General features: G+C 38.6%; 1 protein-coding gene across 8 annotated transcripts in view; it reads right to left on the bottom strand.

Moving 5' to 3' along the window:
* SPATS2L (spermatogenesis associated serine rich 2 like) overlaps nt 1-24,616 on the bottom strand; it is an 87,781-nt gene that overhangs the window by 22,111 nt on the left and 41,054 nt on the right. For 7 of the 8 annotated variants that reach the window (XM_075512180.1, XM_075512179.1, XM_075512187.1 and 4 more), the window contains 6 exons: nt 24,443-24,504; nt 12,194-12,302; nt 8,592-8,641; nt 7,345-7,585; nt 2,019-2,219; nt 1,455-1,590 (listed from right to left, as the gene is read on the bottom strand). In XM_075512180.1, coding sequence (XP_075368295.1) covers nt 1,455-1,590; nt 2,019-2,219; nt 7,345-7,585; nt 8,592-8,641; nt 12,194-12,302; nt 24,443-24,481 — 776 coding nt within the window. In that variant the 5' untranslated portion in view covers nt 24,482-24,504. Of the gene's footprint in view, nt 1-1,454; nt 1,591-2,018; nt 2,220-7,344; nt 7,586-8,591; nt 8,642-12,193; nt 12,303-17,539; nt 17,561-24,442; nt 24,505-24,616 lie in introns of those variants that run through there. The other variant, XM_075512186.1, reaches the window with a different exon arrangement.

The following is a 24,616-nucleotide window of genomic DNA, read 5'->3' as shown; positions in this document are numbered from 1 at the left end:
TTACAAGAGAACTACACAGCAAATGAGACCCAGCTATGAGTTTACACAGAGAAAAGGTCAGAGCCTTCTTAGCAGAAACAAACCTTTTGAAAGTTTTCTAAAATCATACAAACACACCTCCGAGAACTACCAAAAAAAGGTGCAAGGGGTTGATGAACTTTACTTAATTTTTCTATACCAACAATATAATTACTGCATTTTAGTTTGCAAGCGAACATCATTATACTGGCTCTAGGGCACTCCTGACAACAATATGCAGTTTAGAACAACTGGTGATCACAGCCCATGTTCATTGGAGTACACAGACAGAAACAAAGTTCTCCCTGCTAGACTGTAAGGTACACCCGCAGCTCAGTGCAACAGAATCTTCCACAAAGTCAGCTCAGTAGCACTTGGACTTTCCACCCATACAGAAGTAGAGCACCAGTGGCACTGAAGTCACTTTAGATGCATTATTGAAGACAATGAAGACACCACTGAAGTGCAGAGTTAACAAACTTCTGCCAATACCACAGCACTTTCATAAGATAGGCTCATAAAAATATTAACAAATATTGTGGACTAATTAAGGGTGAAAGGTTTTTGTAACTGTGATTTGTAACTGAATCTTGTACAATTTAATATGATTTTTTTATTTTACTGCAATACTGTATAATAAACAGCTTTTATATGGCATCCGTGCTTAACAAAAGGCCAAGTAGAACTCAAACCAGACAATATTTTTCTATGACAAGTATATACAAAACATGCAACTTGCTACTACAGCAATTATTTCTGCTACAAATTTTCAAAGGGCATAGACATATATGCTGAAGATCAGGAATAACCAAAATTATAATGGAAAAAAATTAGAAAGAAGGAAGAGATAAAAGAATGAGGAAAAAGAATGAACTAGTAATGAGAACTGGAAATGAAGTGATGGGTGGGAAAGTTCGAAGAAACTATGAGGGAAAGAAAAAAAAAAAAAGAACGGTGACATAAGCAAAGATGATGGGAAATGAAGAGACACTAAAGGACTGGCTGCCAAAGAAGATAAGATCAAAGAAGAAGTATAGAAAGAAGATATTTAAAGAAGGTAGAAGAGACTTCAAGAAAACCCCATAGACAGGATTTTTGGAAAAGCTTTCATTTGCTCAGATATGCTGCCACTGAACTCGATACAAAAGAATTGGGTCAAGATGGATCACTTAGGGAAAAAACCCATCATAGTGAGATTTTTTTCAAAGAACTGTAGTTTTGTCCCCCTTTATCTTTATGTATGTAAACATACACTTATGCATATATTAATTCTTGGTTGGTGAGGAGTTACTTAATGGCACCACATATTTTTTTGATGAAACCAAATGCTGCAAACAAACAGGGTATAAGTGATCCCTCCCCACCAATGCCAGTGGCCTAATTAGACCCTCTTTTCTCAGGTGGTGCAGATGGATCTCTCAAGCTGATTTACCTACCAGCTGTGTAATTCTGCAAACGCAGCTTTGATCTTCTTCACTGAATTATCTACTTCCTCTTTGATCATCATACGATACCTGGTTAGAGAAACAGTGCAACGCTGCAAGTCTTTTACTGATTTTTCAATGTTTGGCCCTAAAATAGAAAACAAAAATTGCACAAAAGTCAGAAAGCTGGTTTTGGCTTTTCTGAATGAGGGAGCAGGAATAGTTCAACATGTTATTTGCCCAGATTAGGATGAAGTGGTTACCCTACTGAAGTCCACAAATCCAACTTTTCCATAGTCCTTCCGTGGTGCTCTTCAGTTTCTAAACACGTTTGCTCAAATTCATTCCCCAAATCAAATAAATGTTAAAACAGCACTATTAATTCAAATTTAAAAAATAATTTCATTTATTATGTTAAATAGACCATAAATTGTTCTACTTATTTTTGTTATGCTAAACATGATTCTGCTCTCACTTTCCAACACATCTCTTCTTCACATATGTGCTTTTTTTTTTTCCCTAGAGGCCCCAGCTGTCTGATCACCTCAGCACACAGCAACCAGGGATCCAATTTACCTCTTTTTTTGACTGAATCATCTGTCTTTGTTTCAAGTTGGGTTGTAGCATTGGGTGATTTAACTGAGGAAGATTTTGACTTTGGCCTGCCTAGGTTACGCTGGAGTTGAACTGATGACTGAAGAGACTCATGCTGTTCTACTCCATTCATAGTCTTTGGGTTTAATTCCACAGATACTCTCTGGTGTTCTCGTTCTTTGTCTGCAAGAAAACATTAAGGTAGAAAACAGGGAGTTACAAGATTAAGAAAGATATGAAGCCTGAATGGCTTTATGTTTATACACTGGAAAAATCAAGGTTTTTTTTTTTTCCACTGGCACACATTCTACAGAACCTCGGAAAGCAATGACAGAACAGAAACAAAACAGTTTTGTTATTAAACACTAATCTGAACACATCTATGTTTCAACAGTCTAAAAAGAAAAACCCATTAAAAAAAATCAACTCTTCCATGCTGATATGAAGAAAATACCTCATAAGATAGAAAGCATACTACCAGTTGTAATCTTTGCCCAAATATTAGAGAACAGAACTAGAGAGGAAGTCTGCTATGGAAAGCATGAGACTTTAACGTTGAGATATATAGACATATAGATATGTATCTCACACAAAAGATGTTAATCATTTAATCAGCATTTTAAAAGCACTGATTAAACACTCCTACCTGAAATACTTACCTTGCCTGACTACAGATCTCTATCAAAAGCAGCTGCTAAGCAGGACCAAGCAGGAAATGAAAATGTCAAAGATTAGGCTCCTGGGTTCAACAGCTTCAGAGGGATAAGATAACAATGCCTGAGCCTGTTTGGCTGCCACAGGACGACCTGACTTTACTCTTTCCAAGTCTCCAAAGGGATTCAAGATATCAGCACCATGACAGAGGGACAAGCAGCCAAAGAATGGCTATGAAAACTGACAGGTAAGGCCAGCTATTACTGCCACTGTGAATTTTAGTTAAGGAAACATGCATAGAAAATGATTTGTTGTGTTAACACATTTTTCTAATCTTTGTACTCACTTTGATGAATAAATGATAGTTTGTCCTGAAGATGCTCTTTATGCATCACTTTATTCAGCTGATGTTGTGTGGTGTCTGGAGAAAAGGGGCTTGTCAGATTAACAGCTGGATTATAGCCCACAGAGTGGGATTAACACTGCTGGGACTGAGGGATACCACCTGGACAGCTCCGGGATATCAACTAGTGACTTCTTTGTGCCCTGGCTGGGCACTAGGATGGGTGTAAAGTACATCTTGGTATGTTTCCATGGCAATCACATAACACCAGAGGAACAAGGAGGAACATTAGTGCGCACATTTCTAAAACAGCTTTTTTTTTTAATGGGCTTTAAAAGGTGAGTCTCCAAACAGAAAAAGTATCTTGCATAAAACTATGCAAGAAAATAGCTAAAGAAGTTAAAGAAACCTGTGAATCTGTGAAAGCAAGAAACACCAGGTATGCAGCACTCTGAACATATCAAAGGTTCAATGCAGATACCAGTGTCACATATAGCCAGGAACTCTGTTCTGAGATAACTGCCATTAACCCTGTGCAAACCTGGCTGCATCTCACACTAATGCAGATAGCTTTGATTTATAAAGAATGTTCTTTCCACTGTCAGTTGAGGCTGGCCTTGCTAAATAACTCCAACAGATAGTTCAAAACAAGCGGTCTATCAACTAAGCTATTAGAGAAAGGCCAGGGCTATTTGGTTCTGTCCCCAAGATTATACCTTTTGAAATTTGTTGTTAAAGAGCAAAATTGTTATTTACTGCATTTAATTAGCAGCTTTGGTATACTTGTCAAGACAAATGACAAACTGACAGCTTTTTGCCTAAAGAAAGTAATCTAGAACAACGGTTATACTCTAAAAACTTTTTAATCATCTTCTGTCTGCAATACACTTTGACACTGTTTCTTCCAAAATGACACAAAAGGTACTTTGAAACCCAGCAGCAAGGTGACCAACATAGCCTAGCAAACAATACCTTAGTATGCTGCAACTGAACTTTCAAATTTGATTGAGGACAATCAACACAATTAAAAATAGACTGAGAAAGTCTGCATCAAATCGAAGACTTGGGCCAGTTAAGAAACACGTATAACAAAATCTAGGGACAAAGTCTCTCTCAAATACTTGGAAGAGAAGTCAAAGGTTTGGGTAATAATAGCAACAAGTAGACTGTTGCAGTGTTCAGTAGGTGGTGGCTTGGAACTTCAGCACTAGTCTAACATGTAACCTCCGCTGTATTAACCATCAAGTATTACCAGACCTGCCAGTAATGGCAGCAGCCCAAATAAACTTGCTTTGAAATCTACTGAGCTGTTGTCTTCGAAATGAGTGGTTTATCTTTTTATAACAGCTTGCTTTTCAAAACCTTTTAAATAAAGTGAACCTCAATGGATTCTTTGGCTGAAAGAAGAAAAAAAACTCCCTTGAGATATAAACAGGAAGTTTGAAGGATTCACTAAAAATCATCCTACATGAAAAACAATTTTAAAAAGTACAAAAGAGATCAGGGTCTGATTTTTATCTGGTTTTACCCATGTCCCTGCAAAAGCAATAGCATGGCAAGGCAGCATTAAATATCCTTTCAGTGCATTCATGCCCCTTTACAAGGACATGCACAGAAAGGGTAGCTGTAAGTCCTTCAGATCCTGTGTTGCCAAGGTCTCTAAAGAGAGTTGGAGAGTCTGTTCTGGTCATAATTTTTAAGTAATTGGTTTATTAGGGGCCTTTTCCCCTTTCAAGATATTGAGAGGGGTAGCCCCTGAAATAATTCATAATCAAGTGAAACACTCCCTAAGGCCCTCCATGATGAGGCAATTTGGCTTTCCAGGGCCTTGAATTCTCTGCTTCGTTTTCTCTAGCAGGTCTTGATTCCCTATGGGAAACCATCACACAAAAAAGCAACAACTAAAGACTTCTCAGAAAAAGAAAGATGGAATAATGGCAAGAAATAAGCAGACCTGAACTAAAGCTAATAGCCACATGTTCTCCCCTATAATTTTTCTAGCATGGGACACACTATGGAGAAACACCAGCTACACTGCATCCTCCCTTTTGGTCCCTGAAGTCCCTTCCAGGAAGCCAGGATTTTATGGCTCTTAAAGACCTAATCTCACAGACTGTGAGTTAGTATAAGCAAAGCTTCAACCTCATGCTCCTCATGGGAAGGAAAGCATAAGGGACTGCCAGCAGACACCTGACTATAATCCTTCTAAGCTGTGAGCTGTCTGAAGGTGATGGTGAAATGACTACAGTAACATTAATTTGATAGGGAAGGAACCAAAACAAACAAGCCAGACAAGGACAAAACAAAGGACATGACAACACAAGAGGGAGCAATATGAAATGGGTGCACTTTGGACTCGCTTCAGGATTTCAAACTGCTTTAGAACAGTCTGTAACTTGGTCAGAAACCACAAGGGCGCAACTGCTGGCCCCTGAGGGATTCTGATCACCCTTCTCTTCTATTTAGTTCCACGCACTTCAGCACAAATTTAACAATATGTACATAGGTGGCTTTTGACCTTAAGAAAGTAGCTATTATACTGGCTGCAAAGAGAAGGATTCTAGTGCAACTGCAAGTGAAGATGAAACTCTTTCCTTCTCTGTATTAAACAAATTGCCAGAAACTTATGTTACTATGGAAAGGAAACTTGAATATCAAAGCTTCAGGTTCTCCTTTCCCTCCGTTTCCTTTCCTTTCTTTTCCACCTTTTATTTTATCCCTCTCCCCCCCATTTTTGAAACAGGGGATATGTGTAAAAGTTTATAAAAATTGTAAAACTACAGCAGCATCTCATTTGTCACTTGTAAAAGCAAATAAAGATTCTGAGATACTTTTTGCCCTTGGTATGTACAACTCTACACTGTATCATGTCAAAGAGGAAAAAAAAAAGGACTCAATCCCAATGCCAGAGAAAAAGATCACTAGGAGCATGGGTACTCTTCTTGCGTTCAGGTCTGTTACCCCCTAGAAAACACTCCCCATGCATGGACAATTCAGTCGACGTGTATTTATTCATGCATGTATCATTTCAAAAAAAGCAACTCTAAGAAGTTTGACATGGGAGCTTGACGTATATTTGTACCACAAATGTTTACACCTTGCAGAATAAGTGGCAAGAATGCTTTTAGTATTATGGAAATGCAGAATTTTCTGGCTTATGGCATATTCTACCCAAAGTAAGTGGGAGTCTTTAGCAAGGGTGGGAAGAGTATCTCTGATCCTTTGCGAGGCACCAAATTCTGAGGACAAGCTGCTACAGGTTGCCGAGTTTTCATTTAATTGACCAGAGGCTGGCACCATCAAAGTCATCTGGAAGCAGCAGAGAATTCACTTCAGGACAATTATCCATTTGGCACATTTCTTTAAAATGAGGTTTGAGAGCTGTATTTGCAACCACGGAAAAAGGGATTTCAAGGAAAGTTCTTTTAATGCAGTCTTACATACTGCTTAAGACACAGAAAGAAAATACTAACAGCAGCAGTAATCTAGGGCTGTCAGAAGTTTGAAATGCAAAGAGCTGAAAAACCATTACCAGTAGTGACAGCAATTAAATATGAGCTTTATGAAAGGATACTTGAAGGCAAAAGCTTTCACAGAGCTTCTCCTCCGGAGGAGAAGGTTTGTTTTCATTGATGTTGCTATAATCATAACTCTGTATCTACTACAACCCAGTGGGGAAGAGCTTTCTGTGTTACTGTCCCCCAGAGTTTCAGAATCAGTATCTAGACCCTAGCAGAAACGTGCATGTACTAAGAGGCTATTGGACTGCCTTCCCTCAACACAAAGGCAGTCCCTGTTAGGGAAAGCCAGTCCCTGTTAGGGAAAGCCAGTGAAGACCTATTGTGACTAGCCTATTCAGGGAAGATGAAAAAAAGAAAAAACGGACTAGTCTGGACTGGGCAATAAAGAAGTCCTGTAATATGCCACATGCTCATACTGCTCAGATGACTTTGCTCCAGATGAGGGACTTTATCGCTTCTGTCACCATTTTACACTCAAGCCATTTTCTAACCTGGCATTCTTCTGTATTTATACCTGTAATATTCTGTATCAGCCAGACCTCTAATTATAGTTTGATCCTTTTGTCTCTAGAAAAAAGGACATTTTGCAAGGAAACGTATTGCAAGGCAAATTGTGCCCAGATATAGACCTACTTGCATGACTAATAGCTATGTGCATTATTTTGCACAACTCTCTCCAACTTCTTTTTATTATATTCTACTTCATGGCAATAAAAATACCATGATCTTTACGTAAATGGTGGCTTGGCTATTGCCAGTTAAAAAGATGTCTTGTGCCAGATGAACTGACCTGTGATTTCTGGACAGACCAGCACTGACTCTACAAATCCTGAGCCTTTGTTCTCAAGAGAAGCAGCTTCCAGTTTCTGATTGGCAGAACCACTGCAAGAGTTGTCCTTAGAGCATCCATTCAGACGGCAGTCATATATTCCCTGGGGCTCTTGAGATGCCTTCTCAGGTCCACCATTCTTGTTTTTAGGATCTTTATTGCCTTGGTGCTGTTTAGATTTGCTTCTTTTTCTCCTGTTGTTCTAAATGGAGAAATATTGCAAGAACAGAGACATCACTCAGTGCAACTCATATAAACTCAAAATATAATCAGTTAGTTGTCCATGCTCTTAAAATGCCACACAAGTGACATCAGTGTAATGCAATTTACAGGCCATGCTGTGTTATACAACACATTGCATCTGTTCAGCTGAATATATAAACCATTTCAAATAAACCTGAAGCCCCAAACTGGTTTTCCCCTTCCTTCCACACAAAATACTTGCATTGCAAAATGGTAACAGAGTGTCTGCTACGATGCTGCTCAAAATGTTTGCAGTCACTTAGGACAAGCAGTTCCTAACCATCCAGGGGTTCGGATGGTTAGGAACCAACCAACAGTAACACAGACAAACCCTTAAGGCATCATCACTCTGACCAGGTAGAAAGTGATCACAGAGGACACATAGGCTGGCCATTGCTACTGTAGCTCTCCCAGCCATAAAGAGGAGCCTCCATGACAGTGACTCACAGGGCAGCCTCCTGGTACAGGAGGCTTGGAGATACATAAGCATGAAGATCATATCCCAAATATATACTTGAAGTATCTGACTTCATAGTGTCACTAATGCATGATTCCTAATGGATGACTCCTATGCATAAGTTATTTTTACACCTGGCAGCAAAAACTCTAGCACTGTAAGTGGCTGTGACTATCCAGGATACAATTGCTTATTAAAATCGTTTCTGCACATGGGCTGTTTTGGGATTCATTCTGTACTTGTCCAGGGTCTGGCTCCCACATGCATGTACACACACATGCTGTCCCAGAAATTCTCTCAGAACACTGGGCTAGAGAGACAGCAAGAGATGAACAGCATTAAAAATAATACACACATTCGCTTTCAAGTATTCTGACTACAGGTGTGAATGAAGTCACCTACGTTAGCAAAGGCAGACAAAGTACTGGCCAAAATAAAGGTACTACATTCAACTAGAGACAGATGATAAATGGTCTGAATGCTTTGATTCTCAAGAGCAAGTTCTTACCTTCTTTTTCCTTGTCATATTCCATTCCTTTAGAACCTGAGTTGCGCTGCCTAGAGAAAGGAAAGATAAAACATTTCAACAAAAGTTCAGCTATGAAAAAGAACAAGTGCGTTCAAGAACAGTTTCTAGTCTCCTAGCCGGGCAGCATTTCCATTTGTTGTTGTAAGTTCTCTTATGTGGGAAGAACAAAATGAGAACTGCCACCTTTCTCCTTTTTAGCTACCTGTTTTATTTGATTACACTACATACAGTGGCTCGGCTGCTTGGCACTACTGCTTTTTACGGCCTTCATTCCACAAAGCGATTAAGCGGGTACCTAACCTAAAGCAGTAGCATAAGCCCCAGAAAAATCAACACTCAAATCTCTTGCCTGAAAAGGGAAGCATCTCAGCACCCTAGTATAAACACTGGGTAGACCAGATAGTCCACACTGACTCTAGGGCTTCAGAAAGTTTTAAAACCTTTTGGCATTTTTATCATATACTTCCTATGTGTTATCTGTCACATTCAGAAGACATAAGAACATAAAAATGAAGACTTAATTAGCATCCAAAAGAGTAATTTTGTGGACTCCTGCAGAAATTCTGCATCACACAAACACAGTAAACTGAGACCTGGTAGAAAAAAAATGGTTCAAATTTATATTGAAAAACGATTACAGTTTTGTATACATGAAATTCTGTCTGCCAGCCTTAATGAGTTGGTTAGATAAATTTATGGAACAAAGCAAGCAGAGTCTTAGTCAGACCAGTGCCAGCTGCCATGTTAGAAGAAAACTCTTCTGCATCTAGTTAACATCATTATTTTGTTCTCCTGGACCCTAAAGCTGAAAATAGATGCTCACGGTAAGCATGCAGTCTGAATCATCATCCAAACTGATATGACAGTATCTGCCACAATAATCCTTTTAATCACAAGCAGGTTAAAGGTCTTCTGCTTGAATTTAAGAATCACTTTACCATCACTGCATAATTCTAGTAAATATTCATTTATCATCCTTTCCAAGTGGGTTTCATACTCCACCATTCTTCTCACTCATTTCAGTGAACTCTTGATGATATTAGTATTAAGTAGTAATGCTGTTTTTCAGAAGCTGTTAAATGCTGTTATTAAGAAGTAATGGTTTTTCAGCAAAAGATGTGTGAGGTTTTCAAACGTACCAAAATTATTTTTCTATCACAATAATCCAGATACAAGATTATCTGGTGAGTCTATCATGCACATTAGAAGAGATTACGTGTCTTGCTAGCAGTGCTAAGCCTAATTTGTTAAATTGTGAAAAAATGCATATGGAATCCATCAAAGCTGTATTTTGTTTCCTAGATGACATGGCAATGCAGACAGAAGGCTAAGAAAACTTCTATTATGTGTATAACTATACATATATCTATATTTAGTTATACACATATATATGTACATATAAATACAATCCCGTCTCCTAAAGGTATGCTATGTTTTGACAGATACCACATTTCAGTACGAAGAAATAAACCCAGACGTTTGCTGCCCATTTTACTTGGTGCTGCTGAAAACATGCAGTTTCACTTGACAGCTTTGTTATCTGTTTTCACAGTATCGTCCAACACTCTTTTTGTGCTGGCTGGCGTTGTCTTAGCTTTGCTTCCCTCAGCTTCCCTGTGAATACTATGCACGGTGCAGGTTATTTTAGCGATTCACCCAACTAACCCCAGTTTCCTCCTGTTGGAAATGCACTAACTGTGCAAGTCCCAAAGCCCTCATTTGAATGCACCAGTATATTTTCTTGAACACATCTACAAAGCAGCTAAACAGACCTTCTGATTACGCTTAATTAGGTAAACACCAACATAGCAAATAAAACATTTGAACTGCTACTTTATTTCACTCAAATTTCACATATAGAAGTAAATTCATAATAGAGACATCACCTATATGCCACTCCAGATACGAAGCAAGATAGGAGCTGATCTCAGGAAACTCAATTTGAACATTTCTTGATTCAGCATGCAGCACCTCCAAGAGAAGCATTAAATGGAGGTGCTCAGCCTTTTCACTCAGCATTGCATGCAGCAATGTGTTCTCCGCAATTGTGATATTTCAATCTTCACAATTTTTGTCATTCCCATGAAAAGATACTCAAAGTGCTAGATTCATTCTATCCACAGTGGCAGCTGAATGGATACACATCTTTTCTCACGCTGTCTCCAGATAGTAACAAATATTGGCTGTTTTCAAATGCTCACTTGCAAAGACTTCTGAACTCAAGGCACAATGATCATAAACTGGTGAAGTTCAAACAAAGATCATTTGAACTCAGGTTACAACAGCTTGCTTTTCTTCAAGACTTTGTTGCACTCTTGCAAGGCTTGCTTTTACTCCGTTTCTTTCTCACAGCAGATGACGACACATGGCTATGAAAGCACTTCCTCTTTTGAGGAGCCATTGGAAACAACTCATAGACCACAAGTGAGCAACGGCGACTTAAGACTAAATAAATTGAAAGGAACTTATTGAATAATCATGGAGCAACCCTCCACTACTTTCCCCAGGACATATATTACAAAATTATTGTTAATTAGATGCATCACATTTTCCTTTCTCTGTATGTGTGCGCACAAATAAACTCAGATTTCCATACATCTGTCAGAATCTGACTGTCTATGCAGATGCCTGAATCAAGAGGCACCATATAGATCTGATGGAAGAATTCTGATGTGTTTTTAAAAAGTCCAGTTTGCTTGCATCTGCTTTTTGCATATTGGTAAGTAACTCCTAGTACGTCATGATACTTTTTGGCTGATACATTTTAGTAAATTAATCCAAACCAAACCCAAAACTATTCTGAAAGAAAATAGATATGAAATAAGCAACTTGGTGAGATGGCAAATCAACGCTATGAGGCATTTTTAAGGTATACAGGGCTTTTGGGATCACTGAACTTCTAGTATCTTTTAAGCAGCCCCAAGCTACAAAGATTTTGAGAGGATCTGCTCATGGTATGCTATTATTCCTGCAAAGGGTTTCTTACAGACTTTGGTGAAAGTTCAAAATACTTGCCATTATATATTTATCAGAAAAGTGTTACTTAAATACAAGTGACCTTTCATTAGAGATGGTGTCATAATGCAAAATACAAACTCAGATGCGGATTTAGAATGGCTTGAACTTTCAATGGAGTCTTGGTTCAGCCATTATAAATGTCAAGGCTATTTGCAAAATTCAGATTGAGGTTTGAATGTCAATGTATGCATCAAGTTCAGGGGTTTAGGGGCCTGGTTATCCACTTTAGGACTATTCCAAATTTTTATTAGTTACTGTATCTTCAATAGTGAATCATATTCTGACATATTTACTTTAAAGAGCATTAACTTTCATGCAGAATAAAGAAGGTCTGCAACAAGAATGGCACCAAAAAATGGCAAAGTCAAGTAGAATAGATAAACAGCCATGTCAAACTCATACTGTGAAGTAAAGACGCAGACAGGAGGATCAAAAACAAACTGTCACAATCATCTGAATTTCAGCAGAACAATAGAATATATTTTGAGCCACTAGAGACAATGAATACTTTACCATGCCATTGAATCCCTCATGCCTTAGTGAAAAAGGTACACTGTACTCACCATCCATGAAAGCTTGAACAGCCTTGTCTACATTGTTATCAAACTGCTGCAACACCAGAACTATCTCATTATTGCTTTTGTTTGGAACAATTGATCGGATTGCATTGATCTGGAAGGGATAAAAAAGGAAGACAACAACATATGGGTTTATCGTACTCCTTTAGACAGCAAGGTACCTCTGTGCCAATGCATATTTATATAAATGCACGTTATACATGACATGCTTACAAGTGTACAACAACATATCTGTATGAAGCAATACACATCCTCCCCCTGTCTGGCCCATGCAAATAATGAAAACAATTTCTTCAAGAGACCAAATCACAGAACTGGTAGCCAGTAAGCTTGGAACCAAATGCTGCCCTCAGTCACAGTGGCAGGACTAGTTTAACTAAACTGACAGAACTTGGCCTTATGCTTCTTTCCTCAACATTCTGTTTGCTGCCATGTGACTTGACAAGACACATCACCTACACAAACTTACTGAGTACACAACTACTTCAACAAGGCTATTGCACGGCCTTGCTACATCAAAGTTATAGTTGGTGGTTTTTTTGACATCTGGAAAACAGTCATATGCATGAAGATAGCCACAGGCTAAAAGAAAACAGTATCATTTTTAAAAGCTCTAGTGGCTGCTCAGCATAATTTCAGTTTGCTGTTCCATATATATGAGACCAGGAAGCTTGTGTAACAAAATCCTGAACAAAGGACATGGGAAGCCAAATGCTTCTTTCAGGAAACTCTGCTGATGGATGAGGTGTTACACCCACAGATGATTCTGGCATGCCATGCTTCAATTTTACAGCATTTACTATTGCTGTATTGTCTTCAGTATCCATTTATATCAAATGGTAATTCAACCCACTATGTTTTAAATAAAATACTCCTACTGGAATCATGTTGATGATTTACTTTCTCATGCCCATGTAATATAGCTGAAAGTAAATAGTTACATGAAACTTAATTACTATATTGTTTTAATGCCAGACAAGCTTTACTAGGTAGTACCAAAATAAAAATACTTGGTTAAATGTAATTAGCAAAACTAACAAAAGCCTATGGTAGTACTCTGAAAAAGCAAGAGAATAGGTGTCAAAAACAGTCTAGTTTTTTCCAAATCAGTTTTTTGAACTTCTGTGTTAAGCTATCCAGCATGTCTTTACTATTAGAAACTTGTTATTGCACTGCAAATGTTTATCCGGCACCCTTCTTTGCCGTCTTTCTGTGGGAATATATCCTTGATTAGGGTGTACTATATTTACTGCATCACAATGTCATCATGCTAATTTCTGGTTGTGAAGTACTAGTGGTCTTTTTATTGTACTGTGAAATATAATTGTGAAAAAAAAAAAAGAAAAAAACAAAAAAAAAACAAAAAAAAACCAAACCACAAAACAAACAAACGTGAAGATAGATCTGTTAAGGGACCTAGGCTGGCTTACATGGTGAGAGCATTCACACTACCTTGCCTTAGCTGTCCATTTAGATGCTGAAGAACAATCTTTCTAGATTCCCTTTATGGGGTCTCCATCAGTGGAGACATCAAAAGGCGATTCAGAACACTTAAGTACTCAGATTTATGACCAAAAATCTTATTTTGCTGTAGTACGTTCACTCCACTCCTCAACCACTGTATCTTCCTGTCCCGTATACTAACATAAGTCATGACTCATTTCAGGTTCTATTAATGCACAGTGACCGAGGGCTCTGATTCACGATGCCTGCTGGACTTGGCTTCAGCACTGCAAAAGGTTGATACTTGCTTCAGCTAAATCCACACAGGATCAAGCTCCCTGCAGGATGCTTTCTAGATGAGCTCATCTCTTTCACTGTGTAAGGAAGGCCACTTTCTGACTTCAGCCCACAACCTTAGTACATCTGCTTAGTATGATTTACTCTGCTCCTGACCATCATGCTATCACACATCTCTTTGCAGCTTCACATTTGCCCACAACACATTGCAAGTAGCAAGTCTGACCTTGGACAACTAAGGCCACAATCATAATTTAGAGGGCAGTGGAGTTAAACTGCTTGTCTACTTCCCAAGGACCCTTTCCAAAGGCCTACCTAATCATTTGTCTAATGTTGCCACCCTATGACTAGGCAAAGCTTGCCCACAAGCTAGGCCCCGCCCCAACAGCTAGCTGCTTTGGACTCTCTAGTAAACCCAGGTAACTTTATGTTGGAAGTTCAGACAGGCTAGGCCGTCAACTGGACCGCTTGAACCAGAGGCCGTTGTTGCCAGAAACTATCCAGAAAATCACTGTCTGCTCTAGCTTATTTCCTCAGCTCATGCATACGCACGGGGAGGGAAGCAGCGAGTACAGTTCTATGCACTGCAGGCATTCAAGTGAAAGCCAACCCAAATCAACAGGATGTGCAAAGAAAGCCCTGGAAAAAGGAGTTTTATTCATCTTCTGGTTGTGGGCACAGGCATGCTATTTACTGATAAAGCTGCAACAAGTATGAACTGACCTGGCTCCATAACAATAAAAGCTGGCAAAGACACTAGGGTAGAGCAGGCGACAAGCTGCAGTCCATTTTATGTTCAAGCTGGTAGTTGCCAAACATTTCCACCATGTGGATTACATCTTCATATTTTCACAAAAACCTCCCCTCTTCTTTCACAATCATGTGGATCATCTCTCTGCCTACTCAAAATTGCGTAATCTCCTTGTGGCAACTGCTTACAGGAAAAATAGTAAAAGGAATTATCTAGTGTATTTTAACCGTCTTTAAATATAAGCATGGGAATTTCATATGGCTTCTAGGTCCTTCTTTGCTATGAAAGGTCTGGAAGCCTCAAGAAGCATCTGGAAACAACAAAGTGAGGCCAAGACCACAGGATGGATCAGGCAACTCGCCACACACTGCAGTTTGGAAACTTCTTAAAGACATTAAGAACAACATCTGTGGGGTGGAGAACACTGACACACAAGAACTCAACCAGGCAGACTATGTTTTAGACTACAGAGTCTACTGAAGACTTTGTTTGCACTGTATGGTCTTTGTTAAGGAATTTTTGATTAATAGAAAAACCAGAATTAAAAGCTGAACTGTGCTTCATCTGACTAGTACTATGATTAAATACAAAAAGATTACGGAAACATTCTAGTTGTGAAGACAACCCAAAAAAAGCAAGATGAGGATCTTAGGAAGAATACTCACCAATACAGAGAAAAGAAATTAAGCATTTGACCAACACTGTGCACACAGTCCCATTTTAGTTGGACTATATAAAAATTCGATTTAGGGAACATTAATGTACTGCAGAGCTCAACAGTTCTACTGCCAAAACCCGACAATATCCTTTGTTGACTGTTGTACAACATACACATTAGTTTATCTTTTCATCTAGAAAATAAAAAAGTTAAGTTTCATGAAAAAATTCCTCAGAAAAAGAACATCAGATTGCGAAGTAAAGCATCCAGGACTTAGGAAATTCCAAGTCAGAAGTTGCTTACACTTTCTTAATCTGCTTCCCTTGTGTATGTATGCTGTGATACCCAGGATACCTACAAGTTGTTAATGTTTCTGCTTTCCAGATTTCTGCAGTGACTTATGTGGGATAAGACAGATGAAAGCTAAAATTTGCAACCAGTAGGATATGTCAATATTAAGAAAAAAATACATATATACTGCTCTGTTCAGAAACAACAAAAGCAGATATAAACCCAGAATTCCAATAGAGGAGAAATCCCAAAAGGTTTTGTTCTGAAAGAAAATATTTTGTCTTAAAAATTTTTAGGAACAAAATGGAATAATGTTACCATATTTTTTCTGGAATTTCAAAGACAGACAGATCTGTGTGCAGATATCAGGTTTCCAACATATGCGCTGTTTGAGTGATGTTTTCATCCAGAATACACTGGAACTATTGTACACAGGCGATGAAAAGTCAGTCATTTCTGGACATCCAGAAATTATTGACAAATGGCTACAAGTCTCAAACTGTGACTTGACAGTATATCTGGGAGGAGGAGAAGGCTGTTGAGGGAGCCTAGGCCATATGACAGCCTTCGCCTAGAAATGCAAATTTCAAGGTCCCCGATATTCCACCTCTTAGTCCTTTCACCCTTGTTTCAAAAATATGCGTAGATTTCTATGTCCGAAGCTCAGGTCTGTCCCCACATGCAAAATGTGTCCCATATATTTCTGGAAAGGGACATAGCGATGTAAAAGAAAAAGCCAAAGGGAGGGGTAGACAACCTTCCTGACAGCATAAGCCTAACACAAATGCACTTCTACAGCTGAAGGTCATAAGAGACATATCAAAGAATGTGATGAACGGAGGCACAGAAAAGCTCCAGGAAAGCTTGACAAATATAAGATGACAAGTGGGAGATATATTAAAGGGCTGGATGTGAGCTGGATCTAGGCAGCCCAGGTATGTTGGCTCCCCTCTGCTTCACCTGCTAGTTCAGGTGATAAACCAGCCCTTTTGCTAGTACAGCTCTACACCTCAACTGCTTATAGGTCTCCATCTGCTTGAGAGAAGTCAGTCACTTCCCAATCCAGAAAACTATATAGAGCTCATTTTTATTAAAGGTGTGATAGGGTGATTCCAGGGCAGGAGATAATTCCCAACTTTATCTCTCTAAACTTATAGTCCTCAAACTTACCAAGAACGTTCATCTTGTCAACATGTAAGCAAGATTATGGAACTAGAACAATCCAATATTGTATGACTTCTCATCAACAAATTCCTTCTTAAAAATATTTAACATCCTAAAGGATAAAAAAAAAGTACAAGAGCCAAAGAATCTCCTAATATGCAGTGATACTGCATTAATACCTAACAGTCTGCAAGAACAAACTCACAGCAGTCTACTTTATTAGATTTATTTCTGTGTATGTGGGAGAAAACAGTTTTTTCCTACTCACTGAAACCTGATCATAGGAAGAACATTACCAGACAGACTACAGGGAAGTCAACTATTTCAACAATTTTGTGAATCATCCTGTCTTTATCCAGTGTAGATTCCCAGTGAACTTCTGTCATCATCTGGATGCTAGACAAGCATTCCAGGACACAAAGAGAATTCAGTAACACACCTTCTGAACCACAGATAATTGTGCTGCTAATGACAGCATTAGTTTGAGAAGCTGTCACTGACCGTAGTTAAATTCCTGGGCTTCCCCTCCTGTAGCCTGACTGGAAAGCACATTTCTTTGTTTACTATTAAGACAACTTGCTTAGAATGTCAGCTTACAAAGCTACTTTAAAGCACTCACAGATCTAAAATACAAAGCTATGATCTTGAAAACAACCATGTATGCTCAAGAACATACAAGACAGAACCCACGTCTACCTCTATTTAAACCCACGATCCAGAGACCTACCTTGCAAGCATGCATTTAATTCCTGTGGACCTAGGTACTTTTCTGGATAAGGCTAAAGTTAGTTCAAAGTTTAGAAGACTTTGAAACCACTTTTCTGAGCTGAAGTCTTAAGCACACACTTAGCTTGAAATGCTTACTCAAATCCTGTTAAAGTTGCTGCAATTTGAGCCAGATTGCATCTCATCAGGATCAGAATTCCACAGTCATGAGATTGTTTTTATCAGTCTCTTACACAAATTGCTGAGGACTGCCCAGAAGTGATATCAATATTGAAAAAGGTTCCAAGTCCCCTCAGATAAGCTGTTTCTGCCCCAAAATAAAATTCCCAAGGTCTGATCAGATATACTTGACTATTTTTCTGAGGATTACTGTTAAACTATAGCCAATCTCACTTGGAGCAAATTTTTGGCTCGCTTAAAAAAAAAATTCAGTAACGGGTTACTTCAGAGGAGCATGGCACACAAGAGGAGGACACTGAAATTCTAACCTCTCATGGTATCTTACTCGAAGTCCTCATGAACACCTATCTCATGAGACTTTCCTGGTAACTCAAGCTCAAAAAGAAATATAGCCTGCCTGAAAGTTGTGACAGCAGATTACCTAACTCCACACCCAGAACCAAACTGACATTACTGTGTATTCCTCCGAGTCCGTTAGGTTCTCGGTCAAGTTTCAGATGGTTCCCAGGCAACTGTAACAACATGGAATCAGTCGCTGCCTGTTTGCTGCTCTACTCCATCTGCTCCCCCTTGGCATCATCTCAAAGAGGATGTTTCTGGTGAATAAGTAACATTTCCGGGGTTCAGAGAATTAGTTTATATATTTCTGACATAGTGACAAATTAGACTTCTTTGCTGAAAGCTCACGGCTGTTCTGAACCCCCCTGAGCACAGCTGCTCTAATCCCCTTGAAGTAAGTACTATTATGGTCACTTATTCAGTTAGAAATATTCTTACTTATGCTTGGTTAGGAACACTAACACAGATCCACCTTTGCTTTGTACTAAACATTAAGATCAACAGATTTACTCTAAGTTAGGAGCTAAATTTATTTAGAAGTATGGTTATCAATGAATACACAGACATTTTCCTACTTTATTTTTACTGCATGTCAGTAGCAAATCTTTATGTACACATATACACCATATATACCCACTGCAAATGAGGACAGGTAGCAGTGTAGGCCACGTTCAACTAGATTACACCTCCAATTGGGGTTGATCCAAATCCTGCAAGAGGAGCAGGGAAGGAGGGCTGTCTGCAGAACTCTGCTGGTTTCTATATTCTAGGAATTGAGCATTAGCAGATGTCCTGGCTACATTAAGCAGGAAAATGCATTTTTAAAACACTTCATGGCAGAATTTTTTAAGGTTTTGAAAACTCCTACACAAACATATTTCATAAATACAGTTTGACTTTGCTGCATTAAGAGCCTATTTCTTATGTTGGGGAGATTTTTCCAGAAGCTTTACTAAAAGAGTTCACCATGACACACTGAACAAGTGGTGTTAACATCCCCTTTGAGCAAAATAACAGCTTTGATCAGGTCTGCACCTCTTTCCACTACATGACCTGTTTATCACACTGAAACCTTTGGATCATTTATCCTCAAAAAGCACAAAGCAAATTCTACTTGCTGCAGTAAACTACTTCAGGCAATCATCATGGATTTATTATGTCGCCCCTGTCCCCCAAATTTGTAAACTAATTAAATGGAAAAACCAGACATTTCAGGAATCCTGAAAGAACATATTAAAAAGTTTGGCTCAGTAAGAACTGTTCTGCTTTAATAATGACAGCAGTATTTAAAGACCTGAATCTATAATATCCTTAACCCAAGTTAAATGGCTCATCAAGTGACACAAGTGAATTTTGATCAACTTTGCTGGTCTTTGGACTAAGTCCATCTACTTCAACACATGGGAAAGGAACAGCTGCAAAGGTCAACTTTAAGGAGACCTAGTGAAATCATAGACTGGAAACTATCTGCTTTTGTAATGTATGATTTTAAATTTTATACTACTTCCATTCCTTCCACGATGAATCCTACTCTTTCCTTGCCTGCTGACTATTGCTTATAAAAACCACAGTTATGGTGTAATGTAAACAAAACTGTGAACCCCCCCCCAAAACACATCTGAATAAAATTTCCTTCTTGCAGTTTATGGAACAAACCTGTCCATCTGCTCCTACAGCTCTGACACTGGAAATGACAAATGAAAAAGCAAGCCTTTCAGGAGAACTTTGGCAAAACTTCACTCCTAACAGAATCCCAAGAGGAGGATTTTCATCTGAATGAGTATTTCGCTTGTTCCAGCTGACACCAGATCTCATTTGTTCAAACATGTTTAGACACACACACACACACACACAAAAAAAGATAGGGCCAACAGCAAGTCCTGAAGTTTGAACAATTCGCGATATTTCTTTGGATCAAACCCAAAATCGCATGTCAGAGCTGAATGGCTATCCTGGGGAGTGCCTGATATTCACTCTTGTCTTGTTAAACTAAGAAGGTCTAATTGTTGCAGGAGACAATATATCACTTGTATTCCTCACTCCAGTTGCTGCTTCTTTGGAGGCCTTGTCATTCAGAATCTCAGCACATCTTCTGGTGATGTACTAGGTTAATGCTTGAATACCTCCATTAATTTTATGGAATTATTTTGGATTTAACCAAATGAGTTTGGCCCCTTTTATCCCTTAATCCAGTGAACTTGTGTGCATATGATCTGAACTACTTATAACTCTCAGTCTCTGAAAGTCTTGATACTAAAAAACAAGTCCTTAATAATACTGTATTTTCAGGCACAGATGAGTATAATCAGAGGCAAGAGGGAGAGTGGCATAGTGAAGGAAAACTATAGCAAGGGTTAGGGCAGAGGGAATTATTTCGAGAGAGATCCTGATGGTAAACTTCTCCTTGTACTATCTATGCAGGCATGTAATGACCCTTGCAGCTGCTGAAATGCAGAACTTGTGTTATTCCAGAAAATCTGTGGGTTATATGCATGAAAATATGGTAATCAGAACAGTCCTGGCTCCCCACAAGAGTATCACAGCTGCAGGAGCCTCTGCCAACTATGGAAACTTCCATTAGCCTTCCTGACATCACAGACACAACATTTATATAAATCTCTCAGGGACGGGGGGAAGAGAAAAGATATAAAATAGAATGTTTAACCTATTGACTTTATGAACTATTTCAGCTGAAATGCCAAGAATGAATTATACAAGTATCAGTACTACAGTAGCATTCTCTTATAACTCAAATTAGGGGTAGGGTCTTACAGAGCCTGTGTGTGGGAATAATGCCCAAAATGTCTGCCTCAGCCTCACATCACCTTTAAAACAGCGGCAGAGGTCTTTTTCCTTGAATAACTAGAAGCTGATCATGGAGAGAACATGGGGAAAGGCCACCATTTAAAAAAACAAAACAAAACAAGAAACATTATGCTAAAACTTCATGAGCTTGTACTACATTGTTGTCACAGAGAAACAACGTTCAATTTAAGGAGAAACTTGTGTTCTGCTTTTGCAGAAACTTAGAAGAGTAAGTATTTGTGTGCAGAGGTACAGCTCCTTTGGCTTCATTCAAGTCCTAGCAGGATCAAAGTCTTAAATATATTATTATCTGCAAGCACTGAGGTAGAAGAAAGGGAGAACTGGGAAGGACCTGTTTCCTATTCTGTTCTTTTTAACAAGGCCTGCTTATATTTGTGTTGATGGGAATGGATTTGTGGAGCTCAGCAAAAGTAATTAACTTTCTAAATCTTGGTTTGGTTTCCCAGAAATACTCCCCCCAAAAAGGTGGATAAAAGTAAACATTAAACTCACTGCTTCAATGTTATGTAGCATGACCATGTCTTGCTCCATAAGTTTTCTGAGAAAGGGATTTGATTTTGACTCTCTTACCAGGGCACTGTAAATAAGTCTGCTTTTCAAGTATGCAAATGAAATCTTTACGTTTTAGCAGTCTATGTGCAAATATAATTAAAGCCAGCTCAGCAGGACTTACCTGTTCAACCCTTTCCTTGTATTTCTAGTGCATTACTCAGATGGTTCTAAAGCTACAGTTGCTTTAGAGTTACTCAATTTGTTGCTGACAGAAAGAGCCACGATACTGTAAACCAAATACGAGATGTCAAATGGAGGTTCTGTGCCATCGCAATCTTGTTTTAAAACAAGAGAGACTTGTCCAGGTGAAATGGCAGACTGAGCATGCCAGCTTCTCAGCTGATGTGCGTAGAATTCATTAAGTTTATGCTGTTCAGTCACTAAGCCTTTATTTAGTAGGTTATTAGTCTATATTTTCCAGAATAAAACCCAGCGATTTCGCAATAAAATGTTAATTGCTGTTAAACTAAGTTTTCACTTTGGCATAGGGATTTAGTGGTACTAAATACTGATAGAAGATACAGGAATAAAGAGAGGAACTATTATAACAGAGTGTACTGATCCAATTATTTTCCTGCCTTAAAATGTATATGCTCATAAACATTTGATTTTAGATACTTCCAGCAGCTATCAGACTTGGAATAGCAGATATCTAGTGTGAATAAAAGTCCTGTTGCAGTTCTTCATTCTTAAACTAGCAAAAGACAAATAGATGATTTGTAAAATCCTGCACCTGTAAAACTGCCTAAATTAATTAAAAAAATTCAAGCTACACAGTAAATAGGCAGAACTTCAATTGATTTACTGAGTTACATTTAGAGAGTTACTGTAATTTACCTTCCAGCACTCTGGCACTAGCGGATGGGATTTGATGACATTACTTTCTATTGCAAAATCCATCATGCTACTCAGTATTTAAACCCTGTGCTGTTATTAAGGACTAAGGAAGATGCTCATCACCAAAATACAGATTCATGTTGACATGCTAATCCTCAAGCACAATGAGTGATTCAGGAGCTACCAACAAATATGAGGAAAAAGTACTCAAAAAGCAGACACCTGGGCAGTGCAACAGGTAAGGAATTGTTTTCCATCAGGGGCTATAAAGCAAAAGAGTTCTACATCCTTTTGAAAGCAAAGAAAATGAGTAAGCACCGAAAGAGGGACACAACAGTGTGAACAGGAACTCATTCTCACCTGAACTACTTAGTATAAATCATCACTTGCTATGCTGTTTCCTCAGCAGCTTCATTCATGTATTGGTGGGCAGGTAACAGTTTGTAACCATTCTTTCAAGAAACATCATTAGCAAACTGAAACTTGATGGAAACCTAGTTTCAGGGTCAGTAGTTGTCATGGTTCATCGAGTCTTTATAAACCACATGCCATGCCTAAACCATTAACTACTAGTCATGATCAGTTCCGAGAAATATATTACCCCACTGAAAAGTTCATTACTTGTGAACTTGGAAGCAAAACAGCAAGTTAACTAAAAATCTGACTACTGACCTCCAGTTCAAGGCTATTTCTTTGTCATGCTGTGGTGTGTCATATTACATCTTAACTCTCTATCACTTCTTGGGACTTTTCTGGATTGGAAAGCCACGTTTACAGTATCTTGCACACATTCCTCAGGCCAAATGATTTTTTCCTTGTTATCAGTCCACCTAATTGCAAAACTGAAGTTTTGAATTACAGAACTGAAGTTAGGCAAATCTTTCTGCTGAATAATTTTTTCTGTCATCTCAGGAAAAGAGTTAATCCAAGGAATCATACACAAATTTTTATTCTTTTCCTTTCCATTGACAGGCTTAGAAAGAAGAGAATATTTCACATGCCTGCTGCCCTGCAGGATACGTAATGTGCCACAGGCAGGTCTTCCAATACAGCGGAAGATGACTACATTTCTCAGTTTCACATTGCCCTCACTGTCCTGTATTTCCTTGATATTTAATCAGTCTTGATTCTTTCTCCTTGTGCATCTTTCATGAAGTGAATGGGCCTAATCAACTTTTCGCTGATACCTGGACAAACTTGGGCTCACTGACAGAATTAGATTCTGGCCTTTAACATTTATCACACTGCCTTAAAATCTGCGTGAGAGCACTACTTTGGGCTTAATAAAGCTGTAAATCAAGGAACCCATTAGCCTTCTCTGAACTTCCTAAACGCAAAGCTCCATCTCTCTTCCCAAACATGAAATAGAACAAAGTCTGATTTTAAAAAAGATGACGATTCAGGTGAATTCTCAATCTTGGCTTCTTTTAAAATATAACCCTATCACGTTCTACTCCTGCAGTCTTCCCACTTCTCTCTCTCTCTCCTTTTTTCCTATTCTTTGACAGATGTCCTGGTTTCCTATTTATGTTGGTGGGAAGTATCTGTTGGTTAGATTGCCTCTTCACAACCTGCCTGCTGGGAGTCACAAAAGATCTCCTGATCTACCTCATATTTGTATACTAATTAGCTTTAGGTCCTTTACTGCTCCTGACAGGGTAGTGAGGCTCTAGCACTAGGCAGAATATGGAGAGGACACACTCAAGCACACAGAATACAGTTAAAAGCAGAGCTACTTACATAGGGGGGAAAAAAAAAATCTACTCTTTTCAGGCCCTATAATTTTAGGAATTGCCTTTAAGTAGTAAAGGTATGACATTTTTGGTCAGAAAAATTATTTTCTAAAGGGTGTGTTTCTTCAAAGGTTGTATTTTGCACAGCAGCAATCATCACAAAATGCTATTCTCCACAGCATCAGCATGCACAGGAATCACAAAGGAATAAGAGAAGTCAGTCTGACAAAATATTGTCTCTTTGCAGGAAAGCAAAAATGTTTCTCATCAACCAAGATTAATATACTAATCCTATCGATACCTGCCTGTGTACTTAACTTTATGCACAGAGTCAACGCATATTAAAGTTAAGTATGTGAATGGTGTTTGAAGGAGGAGGGATGAAATATGTATGCAAATATCATTTTGGTTTGCACTGTACTGTTACTTGAACCTACCTTTTCCTTGATATTTACAGGAGAATTGATTTCTGCCATGTCTCTTCAGGTGAGAATATTGTCTGTGAAAGGAGAAAAAAAACCAAAGGAGATTAATTTGGAGGTTTTAATCCCAACCTGTCAAAGCTACACCTATAAAGACTAATTGCATGTGCTTACCTATAAGCATTAGAG

This window comes from Mycteria americana, chromosome 9 (genome assembly GCF_035582795.1).
Source record: "Mycteria americana isolate JAX WOST 10 ecotype Jacksonville Zoo and Gardens chromosome 9, USCA_MyAme_1.0, whole genome shotgun sequence".
Taxonomy (NCBI): domain Eukaryota; kingdom Metazoa; phylum Chordata; class Aves; order Ciconiiformes; family Ciconiidae; genus Mycteria; species Mycteria americana.
The sequence above is the reverse complement of the archived record's forward strand: the minus strand, read 5'-3'. Positions and strand labels throughout refer to the sequence as shown.